Source organism: Schistocerca nitens, chromosome 6 (assembly GCF_023898315.1).
Source record: "Schistocerca nitens isolate TAMUIC-IGC-003100 chromosome 6, iqSchNite1.1, whole genome shotgun sequence".
Lineage (NCBI taxonomy): Eukaryota > Metazoa > Arthropoda > Insecta > Orthoptera > Acrididae > Schistocerca > Schistocerca nitens.
The window spans coordinates 475263916-475287314 of NC_064619.1; the positions used below are offsets into that span (position 1 = coordinate 475263916).

Sequence of the window (23399 nt, forward strand, 5' to 3'; positions counted from 1 at the left end):
GTAAACAGAGAAACCACATCAAAACTCACTAATAGATATGAAGGACTTAGCCTAAAAGATTTCAGTCGTTGAATAAAATCCACCGAATTGGAGATATGGTATTCACACTTGTCAACATATGGAATGAGAACAGATGAAAAATGCATCGCCAGGTAATAAGTGGATGCACCCAAATTACTAACAATAGGGCATATGCAAGTTAGGCAGACCATACAACCTAGGCGGAACAGCAGTGCCAGGATGAAGTTTCTCACGAAAATCTTCGGACAATGAACTCTTTTTCCACAGTGAAAGTATCTTGTACTTAATCCTTTCTGTGGGGTCACTAGATAGTCTTATGTATGCCAGGTCACTGAGTGGTAAATCCATTTTTAGGACGTAATCAGCCCACGTCGTTACAACCATGGCATTCCCCTGGTCATCTGCTAAAACTACTACTTCATTATCATTCCTAAGAGAACAAATGACTCCTCTCTGCAGAAGAGATGATATCCGGCGGCGTCCGAGCCCGGCTTCATGTGTGCGACCATATAAACTCTGTGACAGGAAGTTTCTTGGGAGTGGAGGAAAAAAATTAAACCTTCCTCCAACACCGCCACTGTGGGCCCATTCAACGCATTCTTAGAAAGATTAACGACATTGAGTCGACGTTTATCCCCTTCTGATGTGGTAGAACGAGAAAAAAAACATTCAAATTTCGAAGATTGTCTGGTAACGGCGAGTACTGAAACAACGTCCATACCACCCAAAAGTACCGTTATCCAAGATGGCGGCGATTACGTCATCGAAGATGGTGACTGTGACGTCAATCAAGATGGCGGATCATTGCGAGAACTTTGAATTTTGGCGGGAAAGTGCCACGTCCCCTTTCCCCCCCACCCCCCACCCCACCCATAATGGTGGCGTGAAGATCAATTCCCAGCAGGATAATGCACCACATCCCGGTTATCTGTACTAAGAAAGAAAATGGCGGGAAGATAGTTCACTTGTCCTACCTCCACTAAGCTAAGTCACCTGACCGAAACTTCCTCATAAGAACTGGCGTCAAGTTTGAATTTTGGCAGTAAACAATGCTCACTTGGGGTTTCGCTAACAACCTAAGAAAATTATGGGAAAGAAAGGACACTTGTACTAACCTCAGCCACCCGACCGCCACCTCCTCCTAGGAACTGGCGCCAAGTTTCAATTCTGGCAGTAAAGAAAGGTCACTTGGGATTTCGCTACCACCTACGAAAATTGATGCAAATGAAGCTCACCTCCACTAACCTAAGTCATCCAACCGCCATTCACTACCAACCTAAGAAAACTGTTGCAAACAAAGCTCACCTTCACTAACCTAAGTCACCCAACCGCCACCTCTTCCTAGAGGTTGGTGGTTGAAGGACTCAGCCTGTACTAGGCCGATAGAGAAAAGAAGGAGTGTACATTATTTATTTTGGAGCAGTATATTTAGGGGTGGAGTATATTTATCACAGAACACACACCCTGACGTACTCCACAGCATATGGACCTGCAAACTACTCCTACATAACTCTTGTATAAGGCTCTACAAACACACTTGCTAATTGTAAACAGTCAAAAATAACACATTGCACGGTGTACAGACATGAAAACCACTCGTTAATTATGCCATACATTTACGTCCAGAGAGCCAAACTACTCTTAAATTGTCAAAATAATAATCCATCTAAAAGACTTTGCAAACATGCTTGCTAATCGTCAACTGTCGAAATCATACACCAGTCTCTGTTTAAACAATTAGACGCAGCACCACCATCCAGTGTATTCGCTACTGAGTCCAGAGCCCAAATGGCATAGTGCATAACCAACCCATGACAGGAGGCTGTAGTGATGTCAGGTGATGACGCAAGTGCAGTTATGCATGATGTCGTCAAACAGTGTGTTCTCCATGAGGTCTAGCACTCAGTACCACCAGCATAGGACGCTATCGTCCGTTTCGTGACATAACCCAAGATGGTTGGGGTAAATGGCGGGAAAACGACTCTGGACACAAGTCTTTATTTTGCAGACAGTCTCTCCACCACGAGATTTAGAGTCCAACTGACCTAGTACACAGTACTGATGATGCTCTCTTCCCTCCTGTGACCTAATCCAAGATGGTGAGGGAAAATGGTGCGAAAATTAGTCATCCTGATCTGGGCTGCTGGGGACATTAAGGAAGGATTGCACTCCATTTATTCTGAAACAACTTATTTAGGGAGGGAGTATATCTCCCACACTGATACAAAACACCCACCCTGATGTGTCTGGGGTCATGTTGCACAGGCCACAGACACGCAACCAACTCCTAATTTCAGTACAAAATAGCAAACTGCTCCTAAATAACGCTTCACACTGGTGTGTAGACACGCTCAGTACTTGTAAACTGTTCACATAGTACATAGCACGACCTACAGACCTGCTCATGAAGTATTGCAATCAACGCACGCAATCACAGTCCACCACCGCCTGCCAGTAGAGTACACAGGAGGTAGCGATGTCAAATAGCACATAACTGCCTGCATGCATGAGGTTGTGATATCCCCATTCATACTTCACATCTTAAAAATTCCTATCACCTAGACACAGATGATGATGCGATCGCACCAGAGCGAAGACATACTTACAGAGTGCACATACGATCAAAGGTGGTCTGTGTGCACTTAAAGCCCCATGAAGTGAGGCGGCCTGCGGCTGTCTAAGCACACATAGGCTCCCACTCGTCTCCCGCATGCTCCGGCGCAGCCATAGTTAGCCGCAGTCATTGAAAGCAGTTGAAATTTGCATGGCTGTATACAGTCAGTTATACTGAGGTCACAGCATTCCAAGGCGCGCTCACACCAGTCTCATATGCGAGACATCTCCAGGCCCCACTTGTCATAACCATTGAAGGCAGAATAGCACAGGGCGCAATGATACATGCGTTCAGCCATGTGTGCCCACCTCAACGTGGCTCCCGCCTTACCGCGTGGCGATTCAGCATCTAAAATATTCTCAATGTTATTCTTAAATCACATGCCTTTGTCAAAAAAATAACAACCAAGTCGATCGCTTGGGAATTGTATAGCGCCCCAGAAATAGTTAACATTTGGTTTCTTGATGTCCCAGCTTGTCACAGGACACACAGTAGACCCAAGTTAGTGTTCAAATGTGGATCCACCACATGTTATACCTGGACTGGTGTTGAGATGCGATGCACAATATGCCACACATGGGATAGGGTTTGGAGGTGAATCCATCACATGCAATGTACAAAGTGGTGTTGGGATGCAGATCCACAATATACCACATCCGAGTTAGTGTTCGTGTGTGGATCTGCTGCTGACTATAGATATGGACCTATGTTCAGAGACAGATCCATCACATGCCACATCTGTGGTAGGGTTTGTGGCTGGACAAACCATGCGTTACATCCGGATATGTATTCTATGTTCCAAGTTTGGTCCACCAGCGGAGGGTCTGTGTCCTGAGAGCCATCTGTGAGGCATGCATATACACAGACATACACAAAATAGAGCAAATGCTCTCCGAATGTGGAGGTGAATGTATAAATTCGAGTACAGTGCCATATTACACCTCCTGATCAGTGCATTTGGGGTAGGTGTGGGTAGCTATGCTACATTTACAAGCAATTTTAGAACACAGAAATAGATGTTATATCATGATCGCATGGATAGATCTGACATAAAATCGATTGAATTGCGAAAAATGAGGAGCTAATAGGTATAAATTGACCAAATATAGACCCAAATGCGGTGAAATTGAGGAAGTACTTTGCTATCTTCTGGTTCGCGCCGAACAATTTGTGTATAGTACCAAGTATGCAGCAACAGGAGGAATCCACGAAAACGCGGACATCGAAACAAAGAGAATAAGGGAAGCAGTCAGTTTTTCCCATTGTGGTAGCATTATACTGTATGTCTAATGATGTACCAGTGATACATGCGAGTTGACTATTGTATTTAATGCTTTTCGGGATGAAAGAGAATGGTTGATTTCTAAACTTACTTCCATCTGCATTAAAGGATAACAGAGAGTGGACCAGGTGATCGATTGAGATGGAGTTGAAACGAAGTACGATTTAGTTGCTGACAGATTCATTCTAGAGAAAGACAGGTTGAAGGAGTTCAATTTTTTTTTCCCAGTGTTCTGTCCGGAGCCTTCAGCCACATGACATATCCTGCGTTCTACTCGTATACAGCTACGTGTTCCGTATGTGCTTTAAATCTCTGTCTACTTGCGATCTTTAACAGCAAACCTGTCAGTGATCAGAGGAGTTCCATCTCATGTGTGATGAAACTTTACACACCCCTCTAAACGAATTTTGATTTATGCGATCGCCCTGGTCGCATCTTGGGTGTAAAATCGAGACTTCAGTGTCATAACTAAGTTAGTGGTATGTGCTTGTGATGCACTACAGTCCCCGTGTACACATTTGCCCGACACATGTGGTGTTTACTGAGTTAGTAGTGGAATGACTTGTAATTTTCACAAGTCGGACGCTGCTGCTATGCGTCTATCTATTTCCTTGTAGGATGTATACCCCACTACTAACTATCATTTTATATAGACCTGATGCAAGCATCATATAATTTCTGAACTGTGATCGGATGTGAGCAGTGGACACTATATGTCTCTGCAAAGCTATATTGTGTTCGTATGATACAAAGTAAATGTTTTACGGAAGTAGTTTTTCGTTTTACGATTCCATAAAACAGTTCAGCGTAGAGAAACTGTGAAGAAAGATGTATGTCTGACAGGCCGGAACCGTATGTGATCTAACTTCATAGCTCGTTTTTAAGTGCAGAACGTTGTAGTCTTACTAGTGCGTGTGTTTGTGTTCTCTCTCTTACTAATACCTTCCAGGTACCGATCCTAGACTCTAGAACAATACTTTAGAGTTGATAGCTTGGATGATTTATGCAAAAGATGTGTGCGTTGATTGCATTATTTCACAAGCAGGTTTGTAGGTCGTCCTACGCGCTATTTGGACAGTTTACAAGTACTGAGCGTGTCTACACACCAGTGTGAAGCATTATTTAGGAGCAGTTTGCTATTATGTACTGAAATTAGGAGTTGGTTGCGTGTCTGTGGCCTGTGCAAAATGAACCCAGACACATTACAAGGTGGCTGTTTTGTAACAGTGTGGTAGATATACTCCATCCCTAAATAAGTTGTTTCAGAATAAATAGAGTGCTGTCCTTCCTTAATGTCCCCAGCAGCACTGATCAGGATGACTCATTTTCGCGCCATTTTCCCTCACCATCTTGGATTAGGTCACAGAAGGGAAGACAGCATCATCAGTACTGTGTACTAGGTCGGTTGGACTCTAAATCTCGTGGTGGGGAGACTGTCTGCAAAATAAAGACTTATGTTCAGAGTCGTTTACCCACCATTTACCCCAACCGTCTTGGGTTACGTCACGAAACGGACGATAGCGTCCTCTGCTGCTGGTACCGAGTGCTAGACCTCATGGAGAACACACTGTTTGACGACATCATGGATAACTGCACTTGTGTCATCACCTAACGTCGCTACAGTCTCCTCTAGTGGTATTGTTATGCACTATGCCATTTGGGCTCTGGACTCAGTGGCGAATACACTGGATGGTGGTGCTGCGTCTAATTGTTTAAACAGAGACTGGTGTATGATTTCGACAGTTGACGATTAGCAAGCATGTTTGCAAAGTCTTTTAGATGGATTATTATTTTGACAATTTAAGAGTAGTTTGGCTCTCTGGACGTAAATGTATGGCATAATTAACGAGTGGTTTTCATGTCTGTACACCGTGCAATGTGTTATTTTTGACTGTTTACAATTAGCAAGCGTGTGTGTAGAGCCTTATACAAGAGTTATGTAGGAGTAGTTTGCAGGTCCATATGCTGTGGAGCATGTCAGGGCGTGTGTTCTGTGATAAATATATTCCACCCCTAAATAAATTGCTCCAAAATAAATAAAGTACACTCCTTCCTCTCTCCATCAGCCTAGTACAGGCTGAGTCCTTTTTCCACCAACTCCTAGGGAGAGGTGGCAATTGGCTGACTTAGGTTATTGGAGGTGAGCTTCGTTTTCAACAATTTTCTTAGGTGGTAGCGAAAGCCCTAGTGACCTTTCTTTACTGCCAGAATTCAAACTTGGCACCAGTTCCTAGGACGAGGTAGTGGTCGAGTGGCTGAGGTTAGTACAATTGTCCTTTTTTTCCCATAATTTTCTTAGGTTGGTAGCGAAACCCCAAGTGAGCTTCGTTTACTATCAAAATTCAAACTTGGCGCCAGTTCTTAGCAGAAAGTGGCGGTCAGGTGACTTAGGTTAGTGGAGGTAGGCAAAGAGAACTATCTTCTTGCCATTTTCTTTGCTTAGTAGAGATAACCGGGGTATGGTGCATTATCCTGCTGGAAATTGATTTTCACGCCACCTTTCGGGGGGGGGGGGAGAGGGGGGCGTGGCTCTTTCTCGGCAAACTTCAAACTTCTCGCAATAATCCGCCATCTTGGATGACGTCATCGCCGCCATCGTGGATAATGGTACTTTGGGGTGGTACGAACATTTTTCCAATACTACGGCCTTCCTATGAGCCCAATCCAATAGTACCCATGTGCAATCATCAACCCACTGCCGAATATCACTTGAAAACCCTGATGACAAGTTCAAATGTCAGTAAAATCAATCTTTGGAAACAATATGTAGCTGTTAACAGGTAAAACGAACGCGTTGTTTTGTTAATTGCTTGGCTTGCATGCTTCTTAATCCTATTAGCTCCCTTACGACTCATAAAATGAACAAATCTGGCAAAATTAGGAATAATACCTTCTTCATTGCTACTCAGCAAGAAGGCGAGTGTACTCAACAGCTTTCCCTTTTCCCTCAGACGTTTATCGAACTTCTGTACAAGTTTCACCGTCTCCTCCCCGTAGAGGTATTTAATGTGACTTTGTACGCTCTCCCGGCGTAATAAGTCTTGAAAATCTCTTCGAGTTTGCTGCAGAATCTTATAATCAACTCGATTCGATATTTCGGCGATACAGCTGGTAGCCATCTTCAGTAGAATGGTGCTTCTGCTGATGAGTCCCACTGAGAACTGTATGGATATGTCTACTGATTTTGTAAGGGTGCAAAGTGTGACAGTGACACAGTAGTTGAATACGGATGTCGGGAAGAGTGTGAAGTGATTTAACACAACCTATGAATTAGGTAACTTGGAGGAAGGACTTTGGTGGTGATTTCATACAGGTGTCCGACAGAAATCGTGATGGGCGGCGCACATGCGCCGTGTACTGTGCTGTGACCTACAGAGGACGTCGTTTTGCGGCCTGCCATCAGTTCTCAGCGAGGCTCATCAATAAAAGCAGCATTCTCCTGAATATGGCGACCAGCTAGATTGCCATAATATCGAATCGAGGATTTTAGGATCCGGCAGCAAACCCGAACAGACTTTCAAGACTTATTATGCAGGATGAGCCTACAAAGTCACATCAAGTTGAATATTTCATATTATCCAACATCATCAGTCTTTTTTTATATCCATGTTGGCTGAAGTACGCTACATTTTATCACTGCCAGTGATTCGAAAGTACAGTGAAGTGGTTACCTAAGACAGGTCCCTATTATTGATGAGGAGTGTTACAAATAACTTAACTAAAGCGTTGCAAGTAAAATAAAGAGCCAGGGCATGTTTTTAAGACTCGTTCACTGTAAAGTATAGTTTCAGCTCCATATGCAGGACTTGGTACAACTCATTACCAAAGACAAATATGCGGCTTATTTAAATGTAGAATAGAAGTTTGCACGATGATAACTTGTGGACTGTCTGTTATTACAGTGTCGCATTGTCGGTTACGGATGTATGAGAAGCAAGAAGACACGTGCCCTGTGCCACTTGTACGATTTGAGGAAAATTATTTTCCAACAACGGATAACCCATGCATAAAAGTTGCGCACTTCCTAGAAAGCCGCAGGCGGAGACAATTTTATGATGCTTCTGCATTCTCCTTGTTATACAGGAAAAGTCAACAAACAAGGTTCAAAACGGTTCAAATGGCTCTGAGCACTATGGGACTCAACTGCTGTGGTCATAAGTCCCCTAGAACTTAGAACTACTTAAACCTAACTAACCTAAGGACAGCACACAACACCCAGCCATCACGAGGCAGAGAAAATCCCTGACCCCGCCGGGAATCGAACCCGGGAACCCGGGCGTGGGAAGCGAGAACGCTACCGCGCGACCACGAGATGCGGGCAACAAACAAGGCCACCTCTTATTGCATTAAACATGAAGGCACTAGGTCTTCTCAGAAAATCCCTGTAGCACGTCATTCGTATTAGAAGTCGTTTCCCGTAATATATAAGGGAATGTAAGTTTGCACGGCAGCAGTTAACAGTGAACAGTTGCATCGAAGTGTCAGAATGCAGAACTTGGTCTTGTTTGTGACACTTCTAGCCGTGGCCAGTGGCTGCAACACCCAATCCGAGACTATCAATGTGCACCAGCTATTGCACAATGAACGCAAGCTTCTGGAGTACCATAGGTGCCTCCTCTCAGACTCCAACGACGCTTGCACCGACGAGGGCAAAGAGCTCAAAAGTAAGTGCACTCCCGTTACGAGGGTAAAATGAAACATTTGATAACAAACAAATGAAATAACATTTTAGGAGTAAAAATAATATTAAATAATGGAAAATGGTTCAAATGGTTCAAATGGTTCAAATGGCTCTGAGCACTATGGGACTTAACATCTGAGGTCATCAGTCCTCTAGAACTTAGAACTACTTAAACCTAACTAACCTAAGGACATCACACACATCCATGCCCGAGGCGGGATTCGAACCTGCGACCGTAGCAGTCGCGCGGTTCCGGACTGAGTGCCTAGAACCGCTAGACCACCGCGGCCGGCAGGAAAATCCAGGATGAAATAATGACGATATTGCGATGAGGACAGATTACTAGCCGCCATATAGCGGAGATGTTGAGTCGCAGACAGGCATAAAAAAAGGCTACTAAACACGTAACCTCTCGGCCAGAAGGGCCTCTTCTGAAACAGACAACGCACACACATCGGCATTCACGCAGGCGCAGCTCACACACGGATGACCACTGTCTCTGGCTGCTGAGGCCAGCCTCTGAGGCCGAGTGGATGGTCTCAGTGAAAGGATTCGTCGACTATGTAATGATCTTGGATGCAGATTTCTAGACCAGCGTTATCGTGTGGGGATTTCTAGGACGCCGCTTCGTATGACGTGGCTACACTAGACAAAGAAAGCAGCTACTCGGGTAGCAGACATGAGGTTTTTTTTTTAGGCTAGACGATAGTTTCAGGTGCTCTGATCAACGGTCGCCAATCTATACGCAGCAAGGGAACTCAGACGGCATGCAGAGTAAAGACAGTAAACTGTTCCCGAAATTACTGCCCTCCAGGAAAGTTCTTGGGTTCAAATTATTCTTGGGACCGAGAGCTCGTTGAAACCCAAAGTAGAAAGCTCTCAGATATTTAGTGAGTTGCTGAACATACATCTGAAAGACAGATTAGAGGCATAGGAGTGGGAGAGTCCATGGCAGTTGACAATTGACAAAAATATTGACTCTATTGAGATTGAAGTTCAATGTGACAGTGAAGTTATCTGGTTGCGTATAACAGGTGCCTTTTAAATCAATTTAAATGTTGCCTATTTTTAACGGCCACCCGACTCCGCTGTTACAGTTCTAGAGCCATTTAAACAAATTCTACTGTCGGTAGCGAGGAAATGCCCAGATCGTGCAATACTAGTTGGAGGCGAGTTTAACACCTGCCGAGTATAGACTGGGATGTCTATGGATGCACAGTGGGAGGGGGGGGGGGGGCATGGAGGGGTGGTACAGACGGACAGTCATGCGTAACACTTTTGAGCACAGTTTTCTGGAAACTGTCTTGAACAGCAGCTAGCTCGACAATCCACAGGCAGACAAGATGGGCAGCAATCTGCAGTTGATTGATGATGCAGTGGTGTACGGTAAGGTGTCCAAATTGAGTGACTATAGGAGGACACAGGAAGACTAAGACAAAATTTCTAGTTTGTGTGATCAATGGCCGGTAGTTCTAAATGTAGAAAAATGTAAGCTATTGCGGATTAATGTGGATGCAATGGAAAAACAAACCTATAACGTTCGGGTATAGCTCTTGTAGTATCCTGCTTGCCGCAGTCACGTCGTTTAACTATCTGGGCGTAGCTTGGTTCAAATGGCTCTGAGCACTATGCGACTTAACTTCTGACGTCATCAGTCGCCTAGAACTTAGAACTAATTAAACCTAACTAACCTAAGGACATCACACACATCCATGCCCGAGGTAGGATTCGAACCTGCGACCGGAGCGGTCGCTCGGCTCCAGACTGAAGCGCCTAGAACCGCACGGCCACTCCGTCCGGCATCTGGGCGTAGCGTTGTAAAGCGGTGTTAAGTGGAACGAACATGCGAGGACTGTGATAGGAAAGGCGAATGGTCGACTTCGGTTTATTAGAAGAATTCAGGGAACGTGTGGTGCATCTGTAAAGAAGCCCGCTTGTAGGACGCTATTGCAACATACACTCGAGTACTGCTCGAGTGTTTGGGATCCATACCAAGTAGGATTAAAGGAAGACATCGAAGAACTTCAGAGGCAGGCAGCTAGTTTTGTTACTGTTGGGTTAGAACAACACGGAGATGTTTCGGGAACTCAAACGGGAATTATTGGAGGGAAGGCGATTTTCTCTTCGAAGGACGCTCTTGAGAAAAGTTAGAGAACCGGCATTTGAAGCTAACTGCAGAACGATTCTGATGCTTCCAATATACATTGCACATACGGACCACGAAGATGAAATATGAGAAAACAGGACTCATACGGAGCAATGTAGCCATACGTTTCATCCCCGTTCTATTTACGAGTGGAACAGAAAAAGAAATGACTAGTAGTGTTAAAGGGTACCCTCTGCCACGCACCGTACGGTGGCTTGAGGAGTATCTGTGTGGATGTAGATGTTTCACTTTGCCAGCCAGAGAGAGTGATTATGTGTGCTTGAGAGCGGAGGTCTATTTGGAAAAGCCCGGGAGATATGGAAATATTTCAGTTAGATTACATCATGGTAAGGCTGAGATTCCAAAAACAAATAGTGGATTGCAAGACGCACCCAGCAGCAGATATATAGACTCATATCATATTTAGTAGTGATGAAGAGTAGGATGAAGTTTAAGAGATTAGTCAGGAAGAATCAATATGCAAGGAAGTGCGATACGGAAGTACTAAGGAATTACGGGATACGCTTGAAGTTCTCTAAGGCTATACATACAGCAATAAGGAATAGCTTAGTAGGCAGTACAGTTGAAGAGGAATGGGGGTGTCTAAAAAGGGCAATCACAGCAGATGGAAAGATGGTAATTGTGAACAAGCCATAGATAACCGAAAAAATACTTTAGTTCATCGATGAAAGAAGGAAGTACAAGAATGTTCATTGAAATTCAGGAATACAGAAATACAAGACGCTGAAAAATAAAAAATAAAAAATGAAAAATAGATAGTGCAGAGAAGCTAAGACGAAATGGCTGCATGAAAAATCTGAAGAAATCGAAAAAAAAAAAAGATTATCGGAAGCACTGATTCAGCATATAGAAACTACTTCCGGTGAAATTATAAACAAGGGTGGTAACATAACTAGCGCAACGGGAATTCCATTGTTAAATTCAGAGGTGAAAGCGGGTAGGTGGAAAGATTACATTGAAAGCCTCTACGAGGGGGAAGACTTGTCTGACGTTATAGAGGAAGTAACAGGAGTCGATACAAAGGAGACAGGGGGTCCAGTATTAGAATCGGAATTTAAAAGAGCTTTGAATGACTTAAAACCAAACGAGACAGATGGTATAGATAACATTTATCAAAATTTCTAAAATCATTGGGGGAAGGGGCAACAAAACCACAATTCACATTGATGTATAAAATGCATGAGTCTGGCCATATACCAACCGAGTTTCTGAAAAATATCATCCGGATAATTCCGATGACTGCAAGAACTGACAAGTGCAAGAATTATCCAAACATCAGCTTAACAGCTAATGCATCCAAGTTGTTGACAAGAATAATATACAGAAGAATGGAAAGAAAATTGAGAATGTGTTAGATGACGATCAGTTTGGCTTTAGGAAAGGTAAATGCACCAGAGAGGCAGTTCTCACTTTGCGGTTGATAATGGAAGCAAAACTAAAGAAAAATAAAGACACGTACATAGGATTTGTCTCCCTGGAAAAACTTTCGACGATGTCAAATGGTGCAAGAGGCTCGAAATTCTGAAGAAAATAGGCTTAAACTACAGGGAGAGAATGATAATATATAACATGTAGAAGAACAGAGATGGAATAAAAAGAGTAAAAGGCCAAGAACGAAGTGCTCGGATTAAAAAGATGGTGAGAAAGGGAAGTAGTCTTTCACCCTGTACATCGAAGAAGCAGTGACGGAAATAAAAGATAATTTCAAGAGTAGAATTAAAATTCAAAATGAACCAATACCAATGATAAGATTTGCTGATGAAATTGTTATCCTCATTGAGATGAAGAAGAGATACAGGACCTGATGAATGGCCTGAACAGTCTAATGGGTATAGTATTTCGACTGAGAGCAAATCGACAAAGGACAAAAGTTTAAGAAGCAGCAGAAATGAGAACAGCAAGAAACTTAACATCAGGGTTGATTTTTACGAAGTAGATGAAGTTAGAAAATTCTGATACCTAGGCAGCAAGGAGGACACAAAGAGCAGACTGACACTGACAAAAAGACATTTCTGGCCAAGAGAAGTCTACTAGTATCAAACATAGGCCTTAATTTGAGGAATAATTTTTGACAATGTACGTTTGGAGAGAAGCATTGTATGGTAGTAAAACATGGACTGTGCGAAAGACGGAACAGAAGAGAATCGAAGCATTTCAGATATGGTGCTCAGACGAATGTTGAAAATTAGGTGGACTGATAAGATAAGGAATGAGGAGGTTTTGTGCAGAATCAGATAGGAAAGGAATATGTGGAAAACACTGACAAGAAGAAGGGACAGGATGATAGTAGGTCTGTTAAGACATCAGGGATAATTTCCATGGTACTAGAGGAAGCTGTAGAGGGTAAAAACTACAGAGGAAGACAGAGACTGTAAACATCCAGCAAATAATTGATGACGCTGGTTGCAAGTACTACTCTGAGATGAAGAGATTCGCCCTTGAGAGGAATTCGTGGCGGGCCACATCAAACATGTGATGACTCAAAAAATAAAAAAAAATAAAAAAAATAAAAATACTAGAAATGCCTATTATTACATCCTCCATTCGGGGGACTGTGCGAATGTCGATCAAACAAAGTTATGTTTGAACGGTTCTCCAGCGTGAAAGATTTTTTAAATGTGAAATTTAAAATTTCGTCTCCCCCTTTGCTTTCTTTTTTTGAGGGACTTTCTATTTATTTTAGAGTTATTATGTACCAGTTGAGACTCACATTTAAATTCTATGCCTTCTCGGCTTTTCTTGTGTTTTGGGGGGATTGTGTACTCTATTGCTTAAGGGATTTTATTAAGGTTTATAAATTGTTAAGAACTTTCCAACAGCCACAGTCAGTGGCGTGACTTGTTATCCTTTCCGTATTTCGGATAAGTGTTGTTTGTTTCTCCATGACTGGGAAATGTTAATACTTTTAGTGGCAGTCATTTGTGATTCATATTACTCGTAAAACTTAGTTTGTTTAACCAGTTTGCAGTCACACCTGGTTGGTGTATATATATACCTGTTTTTAAGCCCTGTTCTTAATAATGGTATAAATTGTTGAAGTTTTCCTATTAATTGATTGATCCTGTTCAAGTTCTTTAAATTATTATGAGCGTTGTTATTCAGTTTTGACAAGGCTCTTTAATTTGTAATTGAAATAATTGTCGCTAAGTAATAAGGTGTATTCCATGAAACAACAAATGACAAAATGTGCTTTTCCTTAAAGTTATCCCAACCCGAGTTGTGAGGTATCAATCTCCTCAAGACAGTTTTCAAAATACACTCCTGGAAATTGAAATAAGAACACCGTGAATTCATTGTCCCAGGAAGGTGAAACTTAATTGACACATTCCTGGGGTCAGATACATCACATGATCACACTGACAGAACCACAGGCACATAGACACAGGCAACAGAGCATGCACAATGTCGGCACTAGTACAGTGTATATCCACCTTTCGCAGCAATGCAGGCTGCTATTCTCCCATGGAGACGATCGTAGAGATGCTGGATGTAGTCCTGTGGAACGGCTTGCCATGCCATTTCCACCTGGCGCCTCAGTTGGACCAGCGTTCGTGCTGGAAGTGCAGACCGCGTGAGACGACGCTTCATCCAGTCCCAAACATGCTCAATGGGGGACAGATCCGGAGATCTTGCTGGCCAGGGTAGTTGTCTTACACCTTCTAGAGCACGTTGGGTGGCACGGGATACATGCGGACGTGCATTGTCCTGTTGGACCAGCAAGTTCCCTTGCCGGTCTAGGAATGGTAGAACGATGGGTTCGATGACGGTTTGGATGTACCGTGCACTATTCAGTGTCCCCTCGACGATCACCAGTGGTGTACGGCCAGTGTAGGAGATCGCTCCCCACACCATGATGCCGGGTGTTGGCCCTGTGTGCCTCGGTCGTATGCAGTCCTGATTGTGGCGCTCACCTGCACGGCGCCAAACACGCATACGACCATCATTGGCACCAAGACAGAAGCGACTCTCATCGCTGAAGACGACACGTCTCCATTCGTCCCTCCATTCACGCCTGTCGCGACACCACTGGAGGCGGGCTGCACGATGTTGGGGCGTGAGCGGAAGACGGCCTAACGGTGTGCGGGACCGTAGCCCAGCTTCATGGAGACGGTTGCGAATGGTCCTCGCCGATACCCCAGGAGCAACAGTGTCCCTAATTTGCTGGGAAGTGGCGGTGCCGTCCCCTACGGCACTGCGTAGGATCCTACGGTCTTGGCGTGCATCCGTGCGTCGCTGCGGTCCGGTCCCAGGTCGACGGGCACATGCACCTTCCGCCGACCACTGGCGACAACATCGATGTACTGTGGAGACCTCACGCCCCACGTGTTGAGCAATTCGGCGGTACGTCCACCCGGCCTCCCGCATGCCCACTATAAGCCCTCGCTCAAAGTCCGTCAACTGCACATACGGTTCACGTCCACGCTGTCGCGGCATGCTACCAGTGTTAAAGACTGCGATGGAGCTCCGTATGCCACGGCAAACTGGCTGACACTGACGGCGGCGGTGCACAAATGCTGCGCAGCTAGCGCCATTCGACGCCCAACACCGCGGTTCCTGGTGTGTCCGCTGTGCCGTGCGTGTGATCATTGCTTGTACAGCCCTCTCGCAGTGTCAGGAGCAAGTATGGTGGGTCTGACACACCGGTGTCAATGTGTTCTTTTTTCCATTTCCAGGAGTGTATGTGTTCAACGGTGCTGCACTGCACCCCTGCAATGAATCCATATGGTATACTCGGTAGGTTAAAGTCCCCTACAACAAATACTAAATGATTTACTGGGCGTAGACTTTCACTGAATGACTCTAAAACTGTCGCGGCGGAAAGGCGCGCCCAGTAAAAGTGTGTTTTACCTAGACTTGTACCCGTCCAGAGAGCTTCGTCATCACACTCAAATTTGACCTCAATAGAAGCAACAATTGTGGTGGCCTATCTGTCCCCCGATAAACGTTTAATGACTCACTAAATACAGGGTGTCCCACTCAAAACTCCCTGATTTCAAGGACCCAGGAAAAAAACCACAGTAGATACAATGAAAAATTCACCACATTATAGATGATCTCAAAGAATTTATTTATTTGTCATCAATACACTTCTACGTGTGAACCATTTGTAGCACGAAGAATATCGAATCTATATTCAATTTTTTGGCAAGTTCTTCGTCACATTTCTTCTGTTATTGTTATAATCGCATTAGCGTTACGATGTCACAACTTAGGAATATCGTCACTTTGGTCGCATACCCGCTGTCCTTAACGAATGTCCACATGAAGAAATCAAGCAGCGTAATGTCGGGTGAACATGGTGGCCAGGCAATGTGTCTTCGGCGTCCGAAGCAACGAATGGGAAATTTTCTAACCAGGAACCTGCGAAAAGCTGTTGACCAATGCGGCAGAGCTCCATCTTGTTGATAAATGATGTTGGGTTGCAAGTCTTGTATCTGAGGGTACACAAACTGCTCCAACATGTCTGGATACACTGACCCATTCACTGTTGGTTACCCAAAGAAGAACAGTCCAACAATACTGTCGTGCATTAGCCCACACCAGACGTTTAGTTTAGGGCTATCACGAACATGTTCAATGACAGCGTGCGGATGTGGTGAACCCTAAATCCGAACATTATGCCTATTAACCCTTCCCGATAGATGAAAGGTTGCCTCATCTGAGAATAAACATCTTTCCAGGATACTGGCATCCATATCAATACGCTGTAGCATATCCGCAGCAAATTTATGTCGGCGTGGTTTGTCGTTTGGCGTCAGATGTTGGAGAATTTGCACTTTGTCACAACACATACGAAGATGCTGCTGAATTACACGATGCAATGTTGATCGACGTACATCAGGCTGCCTAGATGCTTGACGAATTGACTTACGTGGGCTTCTGAGAAGCATTTGTCTGATGTCCCCCACTGTCTCTTCTGAAACTCTTTAAAGTGCACCGCCAGAACGTTTCAGAACACTTCCTGTTGCCAGAAACTTCCTACACCATTCCTTAACTGTTTTTACATCAGGTGTATCACATGTATACCCAGACGAAAATTTCTATGCACAGTAATCGGGGATTTTGTTTCTGCAAACCAAACTACTGCTTGAACTCGCTGCTGTGAAATCGCCATTTTCACTTCATGCGACCATGCTGCACTCTGGCGACAAAACGTGGCACTTGTGACGCAGAAATATAAATTCATTGAGATGCTCTACAATGTGGTGCATTTTTCATTGTCGTATCTACTGTAGTTTTTATCTCCTGGGTCCTTGAAATCAGGGAGGTTTGACTGGGACACCCTGTATTTCAGAGCGTCCTGCTTCGGGTTTCAGCTAGCTCTTGGTCGCGAGAATAATTAGAATGCGACCAATTTCTTCGAGGGTAATAAATTCTGAAACTTTGTTACAAATACTTCGAAGTGATACTGTCAAAATTTTAACAGTCGAAGTGTCCTTAATCTGAACATGGCCTGATTTCACTATCTGTGTGTCGACTGCTGAGTGTTCCTCAGATTTCCGAAATGGAGTGTTCCAGGTGTGTAGTTACAACTACCATTCCTCGTTCAAAGTCTCTGAATTCCCGTCATGCGGCCACAATCACGTTGGGAACCCTTTCAGGTGTAACTCTTGATTACAGATGATAGCCCCTCCATTGCACTGCCCTTTTATACCTTGAATACTCGATACTGCCGCCAGAATGTGCATAGTGCCACCCCATGACTTATGCCACCTCATTGTATATGATTATGATATTTACGAAATATACTACAACATCCTACTTATCGCTAATGTAGGGATCGTGAGAACGTCATTAGATGGAGGCACTTAAACATTCCTCCCGCGCTCTATACATGATAGGATGGGAAATTCCGTAATAACTGGTACAGGTGCACGTGCCTTCTGCATCATAAATTCTCCCTCTGTTGCTGGACACACTCTCGTAATGAGCCAAGTGGAACTGTAATGCCACTTCCTCGGACGAGAAATGAAAATCAAAAATTAGTTCCAAAATTCGCAAAGATTTCCCCAAAAACAAGTTCCACATTCCATGAGAAATGAACAAGCAAACAAATTTCGAGGTAACACTATTGTAATTGAATCAGGAATCTAATACTTAGTAATTTATTAACATACGATAGAAAGATAGTATTCCAGTAAAATTAAACTCAAAATTCAAAATCGTAGTAAATCGCAAAATCATTATAATTAAAATTCGCAAAGTAGAACCAAAGCTCCAAAAGAATACTCCGTGTGAAAACTCTTTGAGATTTGTGAGTAATGGCTAAGGATAATTCAATCCATTATCACTACGTTACGAGAGTTAGCCGAAGCAGGTCATACTTTTGAATGGTCGTATATGTAGGTGCAATTAGATTATTTTTTCAGAAGTGATTTTTGCGATCTACTATGACGCAGTGAAACGATACTTTGACTTCAAATATTACGTTATTTAGAATTCAGATAGAGGACTTGCATATATTAGACAGAAGTGACTTTTAATTAGATAACCTGAAGTTAACACTATTTAGGAATTGAACACACATAGACGATTTCATTCGTAATAACTAATGGATTATGGAACTTGGCGATAGTTACGAAGCATATAATTTATAATTCCCCCCAACACCTGGCAAAGCTTCTTCCTCACGACTCTGTTAGGAAGTGACTAATATTGTGTAATAAACCAGCATTCGTGTCATTCGACGCATTTATCTTTCAAGTTTTACAGTAATATTTATAGACATAACGTGCTGATATATTATTTGACCGAAAAGCTCGGCGTTTATATAGAAACTCCTTGACGTTAGGAATTAATAACACTGTTACGACTGATTATAGATTTGAGAGTACAACCAGTCTATAGGGAATTTGGTGTCGCTGGAACTAATTTGAACTTATCATTAATATTTAAATAGAAACTGATAAACCATCTATTATAAACGATTTAATTACTACATTTGCTGAAGTAAAAATCTCGCACAAGTCGCGAGTTCAGTTCATCAACGTTCTTTTCGTAACGTCAAAAATAGATAAATAAATAAACAAATTTCAGATGTGTGTGAAATCTTATGGGATTTAACTGCTAAGGTCATCAGTCCCTAAGCTTACACGCTACTTAACCTAAATTATCCTAAGGACAAACACACACACCCATGCCCGAGGGAGGATTCGAACCTCCGCCGGGATCAGACGCACAGTCCATGACTGCAACGCCTTAGAGCGCTCGGCTAATCCCGCGCGGCTTTCGCAACGTCGATACCGATACATAAGAAAGAACAATCTCATTGCTCTACCCCTGAGTGTTAGCCAAGACCGAATATCCGAAGGACGTTACTGAACCTACTCTTCTATTTTGATTTTGTAGTCGTTATAGACCCTTAATTCATGGTAGAAAAATACGGCTGATGAATTTAACAATTTTCAACATTCGAAATATGGACTTCATACATTAATCATAAAATACAATTTGAGAAGAGTTGTATGGTATCTATGGAATCCCAGAGCTATCAGTAACGGAGCTGTTGGCATAAACATATCTCATGTATAATCAAACTTCGTCGAACAGGTCTTGAAGGTCAAGTGGTACCGAACGACCGCCGTGTCATCCTCAGCCCATAGGCGTCTCTGGATGTGAATATGGAGGAGCATGTTGTCAACATACCTCTCTCCCAGGCCGTTGGCCGTTTTCGTGACCGGAGCTACAACTACTCTTTCAAGTAGCTTCTCAGTTGGCCTCACAGGGTCTGAGGGCACCCCTCTTGCCGACAGCACTCAGCGGACTTGGACGGCCACCAATCTAAGTGATGGCCAAGCCTTACATCTAGAGGAAACATAACATCAATTTACGTTAGGGTCAAGGAATGCCAAAGATATTGCATGTGGTGTCCTAATAAATAATATGGTTGGTTATTTCCTGTATTTTAAGGTAAGTATTTGACTTTGCTTTAACTTGATAAGCGACGGTCTCTACATTTCAGTTGCGCAGTTCGCTTTCAATAGTTTTCGTCGCGGTTACGATTCAACAGAACCAGTGAAATCTTCAACTTCTCAGTCTCTTATGCGCTCTTACAGGTGTCTTACCAGACGCCCTGAAGACGGACTGCGGCCAGTGTAACGAGAAGCAGAAGGCGCAGGCTAAGGCGGCGATCACGCTCCTCGCCAGTGAGAAGCCACAGCTGTGGAACTCGCTGATCGACAAATACGACCCTGACGGCAGCTACAGGCAGAGGCACGCTGCTGAGCTAGCAAAGCTCTCTTCTTAAACGACTACTCTGTAGCTGAAGTTTTCTAAAATTCAGTAGTGAAAATATATAACTGCACGATGTAATTTCGTTGTTTATCTGGATATCACTACGACCTTCTGGCATCATTGTTGTTATAATGCAGTTTTCATGATAAAGTTCCATAATATCAAGCAAAACTTACTAAAACCAGTCTATCTCTGGACTAATTTTATTCGATATGTTTTTTGTATTTTATGCCCTACACAGACTGTGCGGAGTTCAACGTTTTTCTTAGAACAAAGCACACCTTTTCCTGGCAGCTATTCGTCAACAGAGACATGAGAAGATGTTGAAATGCTTTACATATAAAACATCCAACTATGGCTATCAATCTCTGCATTTGATGGTGATAATACTGTATTAACCATGTAACTGCAGAAATTCATGTGTTGTTTCTAATTTCTTTCTGTATCCGACCTTAAGATGTCAATTCCACTGACGGAATATATTTTTAAAATTTTATCTCTTGTGCCAAAATATGAGCAGTATCACTAAAAGTAGTGATCACTTACACAACTGTCAAACCTAATACACACCTAACTACAAGCCCGTAATAGTTGAATACTCAAAACTACTTCTAAAACTCGTGTAACTACGCCACGGACCACTATGGAACATTACTTCCATCAATACATAATATCTATGAAAGTAACAAAAAGGGTTTGTTATTAACATTCCATGCTAAGAAAATTCTTCTTGCATTGTGTGTTTCAAGTTAAGCATAAAGATGACAATAACGAGAAACCTTGAATTGGTCAGTGTTCCTTTACATAGATAAAGTAAGCAACTGTTAACACTATAATGAGTGAACTGGGTGGACATGATAATTCTGAAATACGTTTGAAAGAGTTAAAGCACAAAAAGTTTTGAATGTATATGTGATCAGTAATATGTTCACACCGCTGACGTACCTCAAATTCCTCCAATAAAGTCTGTTTCCTGAGACCGTGTGAGGCCCAACACCTGTAGACGGGAAAGGCACATCTGTAGTTCCACATAACAAAGTTCCTATTTCATTCATCTCTGTGTAGCAGAATTATAAGAAAATAATCTTAATTCAAACACCATGACCGATTAGAAACGGGAATTACTTTTTCTATGAAAAGCAGCATTCTTTCCAAAAAGAGCGGTCACGCGAAATTCTTGAAACAAGATACTGAACAACGGTAACCAGTAAACAAGATCATAGAAAAACTTTCGATTTAATACGTGATCCACACCTACTGAAGAAAACAAATTCGTACAGGATGTCTAATTAGGTTTACATGCTCTTATCACTCTCGTCCCACTCATTTTGCGAAGTGTTCATCCGCCGATTGTTTAGTTGTCCCCTACCTTCTATGTGGTGCCCAGTGATCTGAAACACCATCTCAGGCCTACCAGTCTTTAACGAGTATGTTGCATCCCGATATTTGATGGTCATATCGATCGCGTAAATTCCAAGCGCCGCCTACGCCGAATCAACTGATGTGTGCCGAACGCCCCCGATGGTCTAGGTGGTAGTCCTCTGCTCCCGCCTAACAGTGGTCCTGCTCACGATGACAAACAATCATATTTCGAAAAAATGTAGACATATAAAGAAGTTGCAGAGTCAGAACCAGCTAAAGAAAAGATCATGCCAAGAACATTAATTTTGTCAGCGTTTCCAGATACAAGAAAGGTATGATCCAAAAACAGGTATGCTGCAATTCTACAGAGGCCTTTGAAGGGAACTGATAAATAAACTTTCCGTGTGTGTGATCTGTATGGGCTCAATAAAGGTGTTCAAAGAAGGATGTATTCTACATCGATTTTGAACAACTTCTTGATAATCTCTCCAACCCAGACATCAAACATGTTATAAACATCTTACATTAGGAATTTTCAGGATATTGAGAAACTTTTAAAAATGGATGAACAGCAGTATTCATGGTTTTTGTGTAATTACATACAAATAATTGGATACTCTATACTTTAACATAATACTGATACGAAATTTATCTTATAAGATGACATTTACTGAAGTATACGAAACAAAATTGTTTTAACTTCTGAAAGGTTTCGGTTAGGACGTTCAAACTGCTCGTTTGGCCGCGGAGAATGATGGGAATTAGTATGAATTGGTTTAGCGACGAAGCCCACTTTCATTCGGAACGGTTTGTCAATATACAAAATTGGCGCGTGAGGGGTACTGAGAATCTGCATTTCGCAGTCGAGTAGGATGTCACGGGTGACTGTGTGGTGTGCAATATCCAATCATGGAATAATCGGTATGAGAAGGTTTTGGAAGATGATTTCATTATCAAAAGTGACCCTGATTTCGGCAAGATGTGGTTCATGCAAGACGGAGCTCGACCCCAACGAAGCAGGAGAGTTTTTTATGTCCTGGAGGAGCACTCTTGGGACCGCATTCTGGCTTTGGGGTAGCCAGAGGCACTGGCATGGCCTCGATTGGCGGCCATATTCTCCGAAGTTGTACACATGCGACTCCTTTTTGTGGGACTATATTAAAGACAAGGTGTACAGCAAAGACGCCAAAACCATTGCTGAGCTGAAAACAGCCATCCAGGAGGTCAGCGACAGCATCGATGTTCCGACACTTGTCATGAAGAATTTCGCTTTTTGTCTGCGCCACATCATCGCCAATGATGGCGGGCATATCGAACATGTCATAACCTAAATCTGAATATCTATAGTGACGTTTACACGTTGAATAAAGTGTGTGTACGCCGTAGTTTGTAAGTAATTTACGTTTTTTTTTTCCATACAGTTCAGTAATTTTCACCCTCAATGTATAGGTACCAGCATATTCCTACGTGATTATTTAAATAGGAAATATGGTCTAAATATGTTTACTATTGATGCATCTGTAAATTGACGTAATAAAATTAATTTTAACTAGTAAAAACAGATTCTACTTCACATTTGTCACATCTGTGACAATCCCTTGTCCCGCACGTGATAAATAATCATTGATAATGTTACCTTTATTGATATGGAAACTAACAGAGAATTGTTTTAACAACGTAAATTCGGTGTTTTCAAAGACAATAAGGGCAGATTTCGCAAAATTCTTATAAAATGTTGGTGGATATTCAGCGCTATGTCCACATGCTGTCCTAATGTTTGAAAGACGATTAACAACTCATTTCCTGATATTCAGATTTAAAGGGAAGATTAAACAACTGTTCGTGTGATAATCAATCAAATAGTAATTTATTTCTATTTAAACATTTTCTTACATTAGCTTTTTATTGTCGGAAAGCGTAGTGCAGTTGTCCCACCCATGACAATGGAATCCCCCTGATGCTAAACATAGTTCTTGCTTTCATTAACTGATGTTCATGACCTATAATTGTTAATAGCTCTGAGTGCAACAGTGTAATA

At 42.7% G+C, this 23399-nt stretch overlaps 1 protein-coding gene across 1 annotated transcript; it reads left to right on the top strand.

Moving 5' to 3' along the window:
* The first annotated feature begins 8381 nt into the window (after window positions 1-8381).
* Window positions 8382-20077, top strand: LOC126262603 (ejaculatory bulb-specific protein 3-like). The gene is made up of 2 exons (XM_049959352.1): window positions 8382-8581; window positions 19822-20077. The coding sequence occupies exons 1-2, from the start codon at window positions 8404-8406 to the stop codon at window positions 20010-20012; spliced, it is 369 nt and encodes a 122-aa protein (XP_049815309.1). The 5' UTR covers window positions 8382-8403; the 3' UTR covers window positions 20013-20077.
* The last annotated feature ends 3322 nt before the right edge of the window (window positions 20078-23399 follow it).